This window comes from Chlorocebus sabaeus, chromosome 5 (assembly GCF_047675955.1).
Source record: "Chlorocebus sabaeus isolate Y175 chromosome 5, mChlSab1.0.hap1, whole genome shotgun sequence".
NCBI classification, from domain to species: domain Eukaryota; kingdom Metazoa; phylum Chordata; class Mammalia; order Primates; family Cercopithecidae; genus Chlorocebus; species Chlorocebus sabaeus.
The window spans coordinates 46,566,954-46,581,335 of record NC_132908.1 but is presented as its reverse complement, the minus strand read 5'-3'; the positions used below and the strand labels follow the sequence as shown (position 1 = coordinate 46,581,335).

At 48.2% G+C, this 14,382-nt stretch overlaps 1 protein-coding gene across 3 annotated transcripts in view; it reads left to right on the top strand.

The window, feature by feature from the left end:
- The window catches only part of ZNF423 (zinc finger protein 423), a 369,045-nt gene that overhangs the window by 120,352 nt on the left and 234,311 nt on the right, over positions 1 to 14,382 (top strand). For all 3 annotated transcript variants that reach the window (XM_038008513.2, XM_073015355.1, XM_073015356.1), the window contains one exon: positions 4,564 to 4,764. In XM_038008513.2, the coding sequence (XP_037864441.2) occupies positions 4,564 to 4,764 (201 nt within the window). The remainder of the gene's footprint in view (positions 1 to 4,563; positions 4,765 to 14,382) is intronic.

The window sequence follows — 14,382 nt, the reverse complement described above, 5'->3', positions numbered from 1 at the left end:
TGGTCCCTTCTTATGATGGGGGAGTCAAGGTCTCCCTGCAGAAGGGCAGGTGGGGTGGGAGATATTGCTGTGGAAGTCTGTGGAAAATGCAGCCTGCCACAGGAAGAGAGAGTAGACAAATTAGCCCACAAAAGCATAAGTGCACATGATGCTGAGAGCTCTGACTGCAAAGGGAAGAGAGCCCTGGGGAAAGAGTAGTGGGGCCCTGAGTTCCATAGGTGCCCAGGCTGGTGGAGATTTTTGGGAGCTGTGTGAAGACTTAACAGAAATCTTCCTGCCTGAGATCAGGAGTGGGAAGCCCTGGGCCAAGAGACTTGGCAGTTTATGGGGTTGAAATATGACCTTCAAGGCTGTGGAAATGGGCGATAAGTGAGAGAGGTCAGCAGAGCCATTGCTGAACTTTAGGGACTGTGACCAGGACCCTATATGGGACTTTGAGGGTTTTTACCCCCAGTGCCTGGCTCAGGTGTTCATTGTGTCTTGCTGTGAGGAAACCATGTTGTAGAGTGATTAAGAGAGTCACATGCAGTGGGCTTGAAACTCCGCCCCACCACTTCTCTGTGGCCTCACTTAGGCTCTGTCACTTCCCAGAGCTCTGCTTTCCTCACCTGTGAAATGGGGATATGATGGCATCAACTCGTAAGATGCTTGCACGTGATTAAGCATTAAGTGCTTAATCAATGCTCACTGTTCTTGGGGGATGCCTGGGCAAAAGGATGCAGGTGTGCATGTCAGAAAACAGTTGTCCATCGTGGAAAGCATGAGCTCTGGGAGGTAGGGAATCTTGTCAGCTGGATGGACAGGTCGGCGTTCACAGCACCAGTTCGGTTTCTGTCCCATGCACATGGCCCTGAGGGAGAGGTCCCTGATTTGAAATCCGTTTGGCTTGGGCCTTCCCTGAGTGGGCTGTCTTCATGCTGCTGCAGACAGCCCCGAGGAGGACAGGGGAGGAGCCAGAGGGAAAGGAGCCAGCCGGCTGTTTTCGGGAATCCCTCCCCAGACCCAGAGGCCTCTGCAGAAAAGCATTGAGCCATTGGTCTTCTCCTCGGCCTGCTGAAGTTGCTTCACTGGGCTCTGGGGTGATTGGAGGAACCAGTGGGCTACAGTTCTAGCCCAGATCTTGGAAATAAGCCAGCGCTTTTTTGTGATGGGACTCACAAGGCAGGTTCAGGTGCTGGGCCTCTGGGCCCTGCCTTCTCTGAGTTTGCACAGGTGATGTTCAGCCTCGGGACAGGGACCAGTTGGGGGGCCTCTGGCGCTGGACAGAGTAGCACAGGCAGGGCTGGGTTGAAGGAGTAGGGAAGGTCTAACCATTCCATTCCCAGGACTTACTGAGCAACCGATCAGGTGGGCCTGGAAAAGAGGAACCCCAGAGAGTCTCCAGGTAGGACTGATGTCCTTGGAGCTCCCTGTTCTCAGAACTCCCGCCTCCCGGGCCTTGGAGAGCTTGGGGCTCCAACAGGCCCTGGGACTTCAGGAAAGGTGTGCTGCTTAATGAACACATGAATGTGTAGATTCAATCCTGGCATGGCTTTGGGTGGCCTTGCAGAGGCTCAGTTTTCTCATCTGCAAATGGAAAAATAATGGTGTCTTACGGTGAAGTTCAGAAACTCCTAGGCATGAAAGTGCCGAGAGGCAAACCCTGCCTGGGGTGGAGACCTTCCTGTTCTCCAGCGCCTGATTCTGCTGAATCAGCAGAGGGGCCCTTGGGTCTTCAGGGAAGTCCCACTCCCCAAAACTTCTCCAGGTCTCTGAGTCTTCCCTCTCGTGTGTCACCTTCCGGAGAGCCAGGCTGGCTGACCTCTTGACCCCTTGGGAGCCCAGAGGATGAGGTCCGCGCTTTTGTGTGGCCTAAGCTCACCTCTGTCTCCATCCCTTTCTGCACAGCCACCCTCCCTTCCCGTTAGTAGCCGGCCGTAGGGGAGGTGACAGTTGCTTAAAACAGATTTATACTCTTGGATGACTTTATGGGTTTTTGCCTTATAAAAACCTGAGAGTTGACATTCTGATTTATCTACTCCCAAGTCAACAGGATGTACCAGATTTAAAGAGATCAAATGCATTGTGATGTTTGTGGTTCCAGTTGTGGATTAGAAGAGCTATTATAGAAAGTGCTGCCAAGTACATACGGCAAAAAAAAAATAACGAGGGGATAATTTAAATATGTCTATTAAATTGTGTGTTAAGTAAAGTAGCGCAAGTGTGGTGCTGATTGTAACTTATTATCTGGAGAGTCGGTGTAGTAGATAAAGCCAGAATTATGGGTCTTTTATTTTCCCCTTCTACAGAACATTTTTTTTTATTAAGGAAAGACTGTAAACGAGGAATTTCAGAGACGGGCACTTGACTGTGTAACCATGGTTGTGTGATGACTTATAATATCGAAGGCTCCAAATGATATTTCTCATTTCTTTGCTTTCTATTTCTTGCCCTCACCGCAGCAGCAGATCAGATTCCCTGAGATAAATATGCTGCCTGGCTTTTAATGGGATTTCTGCATTGCCAGGAGTTGGCGCGTTCTGATAATAAAAGAACCTAAAAACTGTACATCCCTTAATTGGCAAGAAGAGAGATGTTTTGATGGGCCACAAATGGAAACATTGATTTTTACTGCCTCCGTGCAGTTCAGGCTGTGTGTCGTGCAACGTTCCCCGCCTTGGAAGGAAGCAGCTGGCTCTCTGATGAGCTGATTTGTGTTCCCAGGTTGTTGATATCGGGTGCTTGGAAGGGCATGTTCTGTGCAGGCGGGAGAAATAGAGCCCTTATAACATTATCTGTTTCCAAATTGAAATATTCATAGGACTGTGGTTTCCACCTTGAATTGAGTGCATTCTTTGCTTTGTGTCTCTGTTTCTTGCTTTGGCGCCCAGCACTCAGGGGTTTACAAGTTCTGTACTGAGCCTTTTCCTGTAACTGTGATGTTGCATGTACACACATGTACATACAAGTGCACATGTATGCACTTTTGCATATGCATATATGCTTTCAAAAACACCTTTATGCATAATAGGATCTCTTTCTTTGATTTACATCAGTGCAGCTACTTTCCAGATGGCTAGATCTGTTTTCCAGGACAGGCTGTGGGAAGAGACAACATACACTTTTATTTTCCAATCCGAAGGTCTCTGCATTTTAACGGACAAATTTTATCCATTGACATTTGTTAGGATTACTGATATATTCTGTGTGTTATATTTACCATGCGCTTTCGCACTTTGATTTACAAGTTCCTGATGTGTCTTATTAATCTGTAAGATTGGGGCTGTGCTGCATTTCCCACAGTTGTGCAGGGAAGTGAACTAGACCAGGAGTCATGAAGTTGAACTGAGCTTCTGTAGGGTGCTTGGGCTGTTGCTTCTTCTGGCTGGATGCCAGGTACCTTACCTGTGAGACGGAAATAACAACGCTTCCCTCTCTGCAGGGGGTTGGATCACATGATCCTTTGAGCCTTCTTTGAGTTTAGGATATGCAAGGCTGTGAAATGGAGCTATGCATATATAATGGTGGCTTCGAAGACGCACCGAACACAACACAATTGCAAGGCATCATTATGATCACTAATTCACTTTTCCCAATAGATTAGCCACTCTCTGCACAGTGCTAAGCATAGTAGCTGTTTTATTTTAAAGAAATCAGTCTGATTATTCCAAGAGTGATTCTCACTGTCTAGGCCTGTACCAGGTCACAGGTGAGGGGTTAGACAGACTGTTTATTTTATTTTATATTTTTTAGAGATAGGGTGCAGGTGCAGGCTGGAGTACAGTGGCATGATCATAGTTCCCTGTAACCTGGAACTCCTGCTCTCTAGCAATCCTCTTGAGTAGCTGGAACTATAGGCACACACCACCATGCCAGGCTAATTAAGTTTTGTGTTTTTTTTTTTTGTAGAGATAGTCTTGCTATATTGCCCAGGCTGGTCTCAAACTCCAGGCCTTAAGGAATCTTCCCACCTTGGTCTCTCAGAGCACTAGGATTATAGGTGTGAGCTTCCATGCCCAGCCTGGATGCATTTTAAGCTTGAGATTCGACCATCCATGGGTCTTCAAACATGTGTACTTCCTTTATTTCAGCGCTGGACATCTTTGCAAAGAACTGAGCCAGCGTCACTGCCCTGGGAGGTCTGTTGTGTGGAAGGTGAACTTGGCTAAGAGATCTCCCAGCTCTAAATTGCAAGGCTGTGGGGAAAACGAAAAGTTTAGGTGTGTTAGGAACAGCTGATGGAGGCTCTAAAAAGGCGTGTAACTGAATCTGGTTTTTAGGAGACGAAATACTAAGGTTTTTCACCTCTCTGATGGGTCATGACCCCTAGCATCCGTGCACAGAGGGGAGATGACAGGAAGTCCCCCTAGAAGATTTGCACCAAGAATTAAAGAATCTACTTGAGAATTATGGCACCACATGCTACAAAAAACCCCATCTATTAATATACTGAGAGGTGTCAAGGATAATGGACCCCGGGAGGTAGAGTAATTAAATGTATCTTAATAAATGCCGGGCGATTCTTTTAAAACCCTTTCCCAAGACCCCATCAGCTGACATGGACTGTATTCTTCCTGTTGGCAGGAGGCCTAGAAGGAGAGCCGGAGTGCGATCGGAAAACCAGCCGTGCGCTGGAAGACAGGAACAGCGTGACAAGTCAAGAGGAGAGAAATGAGGATGATGAAGACATGGAGGATGAATCAATTTACACCTGCGATCACTGTCAGCAGGACTTCGAGTCTCTGGCAGACCTGACGGACCACCGGGCCCACCGCTGTCCTGGAGGTAATGCAAAACAGCCCCGGGACTCTGACAGGTGGTTACACGGGTAATTGGACATAGCAACAGCTTGAAGCCTCAAGTGAGATTAAAGAATTAATAATGTAATTTTACAGTTAATGTCATTTTATTGTGGTGTCTTGGGTACCCTGTATCCGCCTTTTAAATACAATTAAAAATAAAAGCAACAGCTTTCCGGCAGGCAGGAATTAGATGGTGGTGCTCTGTCCCGGCCCCCTCTCCCTGCAAGCTGTGCTCTGGTACTCAGGCCATGAGTGGGTGGATCTGTACCCTGAATTTCTGGAAGGCCTTTTGGAAACGCAGTAATTAAGAGGTTGTTAGTGCAAAGTTAAGCAGTTTAAGTGTGGAAAGCTGCGTAAAGGAGTAAGCTCTGAGGCAGAGCTTGTGATGGGACAAGGAGAATTTCAAAGGCCAAGGAAAAAGGGACCTGGTTCCAACTCTGTGCTTGACCTTATGCTTCTCTGAGTAGGAGGAGGAGGATAGCTGGGAGCTGCTTCTGCTAGATTTGACTGGAGCTCTGTTCTCCATTTACTCGGTGCCTTGGAGAGGGTGTGCAAGACCAGTTTTCTAGGAGCTACTGAAGACTTCAGGAGCTGTGTGTGTATATGTGTGTTTGGGGTGACTGGGGTGGGGAGCCAGAAGGCATGTGCATTCCCTGGAATGTGGCAGCCATGCTACAGGGATGACACATTTCTGGGCTCTGAGATCTGCAGAGGGAGTCCATAGCATCTGTGCTCCTTACACAGTCTTCCTGAGATACCTTCTTCCATCAGGGTTCTTGATGAAACTCTTGGATACTGGTTTGTGGAAGAAGGCCTGAAATCTCAGGACTGCATTCTAAAGGGAACCTATCACCTGTTGAGGGGAACATTTACTGGTAGGGATTAGATTGGCACCCACAGCTCTCGCTTTTTCTACTCCTCATGTCATTTTGGAATTTTGAAACTAAGTGTTTGGGGAACTGCTATGATTTGCCCTCTAGTGTCACCTGTGCCTGCACAGCACTAGCTAGACCAAGTCCCCATTCTCAACCTCTGGAGGAATAGATATTTAAAAAATAGTAGTAGTAGTAGTAGTAATAATAATAATAATAATAGACGTAAGAGGAATCTTACAGTTTTGGACATTTTGGGGCCCAGTAGTCCAAACCCCAGTTATTTGGAATTTGTGATATTTCAACCAGAGGCAGAGATGATGGTTAATTTTCCATTCTAAATCAGAATTGGAAGGGACCTATGAAGTTAGCTTTTTAAGTCTACTCACTTCCCCAAGGGAAATACTAGGGCAAAGGGAAGAAAAGGTGATTGCTTGACCAAGGTCACATAGCTGTTTGGTGGCCAAGCTAGGACCTCCTCTGGATCCTGGACTATTGACCCTCATCCTACTTGAGGAATACTATTATAGATATTGGTATATTTCCTGATTTAGCCGAGAATTAACATGGAAACTTGACTGTAAGAGAATGAAATATTGCCACTTACTTTACAATCAACTAATTGATCTAATGAAAAGTTACTCTCTATTTTCTAAATTCAAGAGAACAGGCCATTCTGTGTAGTTGTTAGAGTGGGGCCCCAGGCCCTCTGCTAAGCTGTACTTTCTTGAGTCCCTGCAGCTCTTAGAGGCTGCCCCTTCCTCCAGCCCTTCAAATCAAGGAGATTCTCCTGTCTTTCAGTCTCACTTTTAAGAATGGTGGCATTTTGGGCTGGGCACAACGGCTTATGCCTGTAATCCCAGCATTTTGGGAGGCTGAGGCAGGCAGATCACAAGGTCAGGAGTTTGAGACCAGCCTGGCCAATATGGTGAAACCCTGTGTCTACTAAAAATACAAAAATTATCCAGGTGTGGTGGCACGTGCTTGTAGTCCCAGCTACTTGGGAGGCTGAGGCAAAAGAATTGCTTGAACCTGGGAGGCAGAGGTTGCAGTGAGCAGAGATCACGCCACTGCACTCTGGCCTGGGTGACAGAGCAAGACTCCATCTCAAAAAAAAAAAAAAAAAGAAAAAAGAAAAAAGAAAAAGAGTGGTGGCATTTCTAGGTGGAGAAAGGAACCTGTGAAACTGGGCTATATGTGGGGGTCTGAGCCAGAAATAAGAACTGGTAGCTAATTGTGCTTTGGTGCCCAGGAAGGATCCTCCTCCCAGTGGCAAACCCTTCTCTCATCAGCCTCTGACTCTGGCTGAAATCCATCACAGCCCTGTTTGCAGCGTCCCCAGCTGTCCTTATTGATGCTGGTAGTATCCACCGACACTCCTGCCCGCTTCCAAACAGGACCCTGCTAATGACCTCCGTGGGGACGCAGGAGCTAGGAATACCCCCAGACCCTGGAGCATTGGAAGGGAGTCAGAAATTCCTTGAAAGAGTGAGGGAAACAACCTTGCCTAAGTGCATCCCTGAGAAATTCATTACCACCCAGTAAAGGCGTGACCCAGCCTGGGATAGTTTCCTAGCCGTGTGAGGAGTTATTTTCCCCCAGGTCTTGGGTTCTTAGGATTACCCAGTGATGGGATAAACCACCGCGAATTGTGTATGTATTATTCAAAACAGTTCCCTACCTGGAATGCCTCCACACCCTTCCATTGTGAAGTGGTTTTCGAACTGTGTTCCCAGAGGTATTTCAGGGGCTACGGTATGATATGTTTGGGGAATAGGAGGTGAGTACTGGGGCCTGTCAGACTGAGGGGGCGCTGATGTCCAGTCCAGTCAGAGCGATTCACCTTAAAAGTCTGTTTTATACCCGGGGCTTTAGCATAAGATGTTGTTTGAAAATTGGCCTCTGATTTAAAGGTTTGGAACTGATATAAACGTGCAGTCACAGGCTCCCCCTGGCCAGGCTGATGGGTCTGCTGGATGCTTGCCACTGGTCACTCTACAGAAGCCCAGCAGAGACTGTGTCCGGGAGGGCCACGCTGGGCGCAGGCTGGGCAGGCCACGGTGCCCTGCAGATGTTTCTGTGGGAACCAGAGGGTCTGCCCGCTTGGCCTGGAGCAGAGGGTCTGCTCCTCAGGAATCGTGACCTGGGGTGTGAACAACCCTCCCCATCACAGGGACTGTCGCTGCTGGAACGTGGAGGCAGCACGCGCCTCCCCATGTGGGTGTATCCTGGCGGGGTCAGCCCTTGTGAGCCATTGGCCTTCTGGAGAGAGCGCTGTGTTGGGGTGTCGTGGGTGCGTTTGTGGGTGGTGACTGTGAATGTGGTTCTTCCTGAAAACTGCTTCTGCAGTGAGGGCTTGACTCTGTCTGTGTCTTTCTGTGGCAGTTGGGGTGGTGTTGAGGGAGAGATTAGGGGCAGCGTTTTGCTCCCTCAGAATCTGGGAGAGCAGCTGTGGTGAGGTTTGGGGGTTTTCTGAGGTGGGGGGATGCTCACCCCTCAGGGGTAGGAGGGGAGCTTCATGCCAGAATGGCCACGATGGAAGACCCCCACGTCCCCAACCTGGAGCCCGGCCCCTGCACTAAGGAGCCTTCATTTCCAGTTGGGAGCTCGAGAAGGCACCGCTCTGTTGTTCCTCAGCAGGAGTGGCATGCCGGGCCCATGAGCTGTTGAAGCGTGGACTTTAAGATCTTGGGCAACTCCATCAAGTTCTGTTCCTCTCTCTCTCTCTCGCTCTCATTTGTGTCTGAGGAGAAACCAACCTTAAACCCATAAGGCATCAAACATTGCATTTTTATGACACAAACTGAAAAGAGCAAAAATCCAGTCCTCTCCATTCATTCTCTCGCCCTGATGTCTGTTTGATTTTTCTTTGTTCCTCTCCAGCCCCTGGCCACAGGATGCCACACGTTCGAATGCTTGGGGTTGTGAGCACATACGTTTTCACGTTCTGTGTTTGTCACATAACATGTTATGAACAGGTTCCCATGTGGTGACCTGGTCTTTGCCAGTTTTCTTTCTTTCTTTTTTTTTTTTGCGGTGTGGGGTGGGGAACTCTGTCTTTTAAATGGCAGTGCTCAAGAGCAGGAAGCTGGGGTTGCAGGTACTGCGTCCATACCCTATGAAAATATTAAATTTTGACTAAGATGTCCGTAGATGAGGCTTTTTGCCACAGTGTACACAGGGACTCACTGGGTAAGTGTGATGGGCTTCTCTGTTTCTAATGGAGACATTGTTTGTAGGCACCAAGTCAGGAAATGGCAAAGGATTTGTGGCTATATGAATTGCCAAGGATGGGCCTTCCCTGTCAATTCAGGTCTCACTGATTTAAATCATGTTGGAACAAATAACGTCATAATTTGTGAGCAAACCCAGTAAGAAACATTCAAACGGCATGGAGAGGACAGAAAAACAAAATTGTTGGCCAAGCAAATTTGAGCCCTCCAAGCTCCAGCAGGGGATATTTATCATCATCTTCTAGGAGCCAGGAGGACTTGGACTGCTTTAGAAAATTTCTCTAGGAACTGCCTGGGGTACCGTAGAAGCAGGTGTGGGAGGCTTGGTTTGCCCATGGGCTGATGGTGGTTTTTTATGTGCTCACTGAAGCCAGTCACCTGTGAGCCTGTAGTCTGGATTTATCGCTTCCTGGTGCAAATACTCCTTTTAAAGACACTGCAATTTAGGTTGACCCCTGCTTTGGCCTGAATTAAGAGGCTGGCTGCTGGAGGGCGTGTGGGTGCTCTGTCTGCGCTGTCATGCTTGAGACCTGACTTTCCTAGTGCCATTCCTCAGAGTGCCCGCAGTGGGCTGTCAGCAGGGGTCTGTGCTGTGCCAGTCCTGTGCCCCAGGTGCCCGGGGCTAGAGCACTTGACAGCTTTCGGGGCCCTCGGCCTCTTTGCTAAAGGGGCTGCTGGCCTGATACGGCTTTTCATTGTAGGTGGTAAGACTGCAGGCTCCAGGCACTTGCCTTGGAATAGAAATTGCTCGCCTTCAGGACCAGTTTGGAGCTTAGCGTTGGTGTCTTCGCTTCAGCTCCGTTCCCTGATCTCTGACTTGGGCCAGGCTCCTGGTGGGCCCTAGAGAGGTGGCTCTGAAGCAGATGGGGTGCGTGCTGCCCTCCAGGGGCTGGGGGCAAATGTGTGAGCAGGTGTGGCCTCCTCTACACTGCAGCGAGGGCTGTAGTCCTGACATTCTTTGTATTTTCAGTGCCTACTACCGGCGAGGCGCTATGGGACTCTGCCTGGAACACAGGCCCTGCAGCCCTCCCTGCTGGCCCTCTGCAGCCCCCACGCCCACACAGTCCAGAGTGTGCATCCCTTTCTCTAATTGTCTTTCACATATTTCTTACCCATCTCCCTCCCTACTGTTAAGCTGCATGAGGACAACAGCCATACCTGTTCTGTTCCCTGTTGTGTTCTAGCCCAGCACTGAATAGAATTTAACATGTTTGTTGAATGAATGAATCATCTTGCCTAGTCTTTATAACAATCACCTTTGGTGTCCAAGGTGACACTGTCTTTATTTTTTTAATTAATTAGTTTTTTAAGAGACAGGGTCTTGTTCTGTTGTCCAGGCTGGAGTGCAGTGGTGCCATTTGTAGCTTACTGCAGCTTCGACTTTCTGTGCTGAAGCGATCCTCCCAGCTCAGCCTCCTGAGCTAGGACTACAGGTGTGCCCCACCACGCCTGGCTCATTTTTAATTTTTTTTTTTTGTATGGATGAGGCCTTGCTATGTTGCCTAGGTTGATCATGACCTCCTGGCCTCAGGCAATCCTCCTGCCTGGGCCTCCCAAAGCTAGGCACTATTTTCCACCATTCGTCCTTATTTTGCAATTGGGTGACTGAGGCTCAGAGAGCTGGAGGATCTTGCTCAAGGTTGCAGATCTTGTCAGTAAAGGCAAGCTCTGAGGTCGGAACAGCTTGCCTGTGCTTGAGAATACAGATTGGGGACTGTGAGCAATTTCAAACTAAACTCCAGATGGCTTTTTTGAATGCTCAACTTCCAAAAAAAGAGGGGGGACTTTGCTTAAATCGCAAGAGCAAAAAGGGTGTTCCCGGTGGGTTAATTTTGCGGCTCCCCTCTCTGCTGTCCCTTCTTGAGGACTGGGACCAAAGAGTGTTTCCCTAGCCCCTGTGAAAGGTAGGCCCTCCTTTTCTGGCGAAGGTGAAATGCTGCTGTGTAACAAGCCGGGTGGAAAGTTAATTACACCCTGGTTGGTTCAGCTGTGGCCAGAGCGACCTGTGGGCCCCAATTATAGGGCTGGGGCTGTGTGGAGCTGGCACCTTTGCCAGCCGTGCTGCTGTCGGCCGGCTGGCCAGCGCTTGCCTTTGTGTGCTGACTCAGGCCCCTTTCTTGCTTCAACAGCATGAGGGGCTCCCTGCCTTATTGGCTTGCGGCGCCCCTCGAACTGGCTCTGTTTTGGTTGTGCAGCGTGGGGCTGGGGCCAGTCCAGACACTGTGCTACCTGATACACAGGTGCTGGGTGTGAGCTCCTTCTGTCCACAGAGAGTGCGCGCGGGGCCTTGGTGTCAGCTGACTTCACATGGCACAAGACGCTGGGGGCTTGAGCACAACTGATATCCCCCCCGCACCTTTAGAGTTTTCCTGCATGCAGACAGCTTCCAGTTAGGAAACACAGAGCAAGAAATGGTCCTGTTATGTCAGCCACAAAATGTATAAAGACCAGGGAGCAAACCCAGTAAGAAACATTCAAACGGCATGGAGAGGACAGAAAAACAAAATCAATTATGGCGGGGGATGGAGGGAAGACGGGGAACTCAGAGGATACCTTATTCTTATTCTTGTGGAAAGATTCAGTACATAAATATGTCAATTTCCTTGAAACGAACCTATTGGCTTAATGTTAGCCAATGAAAGCAATGGTAAGATTTGTTTAGAAATGGATGTGCTGAATTTATACTTCATAAGAAAAAGTGAGGCTGAGTGTGGTGGCTCATGCCTGTAATCCCAGCACTTTGGGAGGCTGAGGCGGGCAGATCACAAGGTCAGGAGATTGAGACCATCCTGGCTAACACAGTGAAACCCCGTCTTTACCAAAAATACAAAAATTAGCCAGGCGTGGTGGCGGGCACCTGTAGTCCCAGCTACTCGGGAGGCTGAGGCAGGAGAATGGCGTGAACCCAGGAGGCGGAGCTTGCAGTGAGCCGAGATTGCGTCTCTACACTCCAGCCTGGGCGATGGAGTGAGATTCCATCTCAAAAAAAAAAAAAAAAAAAAAAAAGAAAAGAAAAAAAAGAAAAAGTGGGTATGCAGGCATCAGAAGGAATCTTCTGATAGAAAGGAACAGGGAGTGGGGACAGGAACCAGCTCAGATTGCTCTGGAGCGGAAAGGATTTGAAGTGGTGTGAAACAGAAATGGACCCAAATACAACTGGAAATCTAGTGTATGAGAAGGGTGTCCCTGCACGACAGTGGAGGACAGATGGCTGTCTCAGCAACTGGTATTAGGATGAAGAGGTGGCAATCCTGCAAAAAGGAAATTGAATCCTTCCCTCCTGACACCAAACTCAATCCCAAGTGGATCAGGAATCTAAGCATAAAAAGAAAACTTTAAAATACTAAAAGAAAACAGAGAGCTTTTAAATATTTTAATTCAATAGTGTCAGAGTGAGGAAGGCCTTTCTAAATATAACCCCAGTGTCAGAAGCCATAAAACCAAAGTCAAAACATTCAACTACATAAAAATAAAAAATGTCTACATTGTGAAAACCACAATAAATCAAGCCAGGGACACATATCACAGGCAAAAATATTTTCCTTAATGTGTAAGGAGCTCCTACAAATGCTAAGAAAATAGCCAATAAATCAACACAAAAAACATGGCAAAGGCTGGGTTGAGGCACAGCCAAGCCTGCTTGAGATGCCTGGCCTTCCCCAAGGTCTGCGCCATCTCTGATCCTTTGGTGCCACACTGGTGGTTAGATATTTTGAATATCTCCCATGTGCAAACTACAGAAATGGACAGAAATGGAACCAGAGAAAGAAATACTAGTGGGATCTTAAATATTTAAAAAATATTTGGAACCCTGTTTATGGTAAGGGAACTGCAAATTTAAACCATAAGGAAATACCATTTTAAAAATACCGGAATGGCACAGATCAGAAAGTTTGCCAACACCATCTCACTGGTCAGGTTGTGTTCCATGATGTCCAGGCTTGGGGTCTTATTCTCTTCCCTCTCTGCAGGATTGCTTTCGTCTGTGACTAGAACACATAGTAGGTGCTCAAGAAATGTTTGATCTTGTGGCTAAGGAGGCCACAGCCCTCCTGCAAGACAAAGGGGTATGTGCAATAAAGAAAGTAGAAATGCCACAGATACAGTGCTTTGGGAAATGAGATAGAAAAAACAGAAGTTCTGGACATAGTTAGGTCCTCAATTAATGTGTAATCAGAAGGGGAAGTTTAGAAATGGAAGAGATGGTTCATTCATTCAATAAGTGTTTCTTTAGTGTATACTATTAGCAGGGACCCTCTGGGCTCTAGGGATGCAGAGGCCATTATAAAAGGTAGCTCAGTGGAGAAGGTGTTCACTCACAAAAGGATGCTTTGACTTGTGTGATGAAGTGCCATGGTGATCTTTAAACAGCCCCCTCCTCTAATGTCCTTAAGAGGGGCTTTGATGAACAGAGAGGTTATTCTCTGTAGCTCTCAGGAAGATGCTGACCTGCTAGCAGACTTCCACTTGGGAGCAAAGTGGATGGGCAGGGTGGACCACCGGCCAGTCTGGGTCTGCTTGGTTGTGGCATTTGTGAAAACCTTCCCTAAATTGCCTGCCCTCTGCCCTCTGATGGCTTCTGATGGGGAACCATCCGGAGTAAGCTGGGGAACCAGCAGGCTGCATAGACGGTTGTTCTGAGTCTTGGCTCGGACAGCTGTGTCCTGGGTTCCTTCCTGGTGGTAATGTGGTGGTGGTGGGGACTTGTTTCTTAGTTGCTGACATTTTTATTCACCACCTGTGAAGTCCGCAGGTTGCAGAGCATCCCTCCCTTGACTTGATTACATAGAGCGAATGCTGTTATCACACTGTCGGGCCTGTAAATCTCTCCAAAATTGGGTGACAAATCTAACAATGTAGAAGGCAGGGGTTAAGGTGGGAAGAGTCTGCATTTCTTTTGTTTTCCATGGGAAAAAAGGCATACACTGTGTCTATGCATCTACAGTCTATGTGTCTTTCTGGAGATTTTGGGGACTCTCCAAAGTGGAAGAGGTTTTTGCGTCTTTCCTACCCAGCCTGCTTGACTACCTTCATGATTTTCTGAATAATTAAGCTTCCTGGATTCTTTGGTTTCCAAGGGTGCACCAGAGTGGGATCCAGTGTGGCACCTGGCATCATGGGTGTTGCACACAGCCCCTGGGATGAGCCTGGGGGTCAATTTTGGAGATGGTTCTGGGGTACCAAGGTGGGCTGTCCCTGATTTCTGTTACCTTCCTGGCAGCAGCCAAAGCTTCCGGTGTCCTCCTGGGCCCTGGATGTACACCAAACTGGCCTTTAGGCTGGTTGTACAGGTGTTCCCGGTGTGGTCTGGGTCCAGCCTACTGCTGTCCATTTCATCTTGGGAGTTTCCAGAGGGCACCTGTCAGCAAGCAGTGATACCATACCTGCTGTGTGTTCAGGGCCGTGCATGCATGTGCGTGGGTGTTCATTCATTCCCGTCGAGGGAAATGTATAATCTAGCTGGAAGGTGAAGTTGCTGTGATCCTTTTGGCTGCC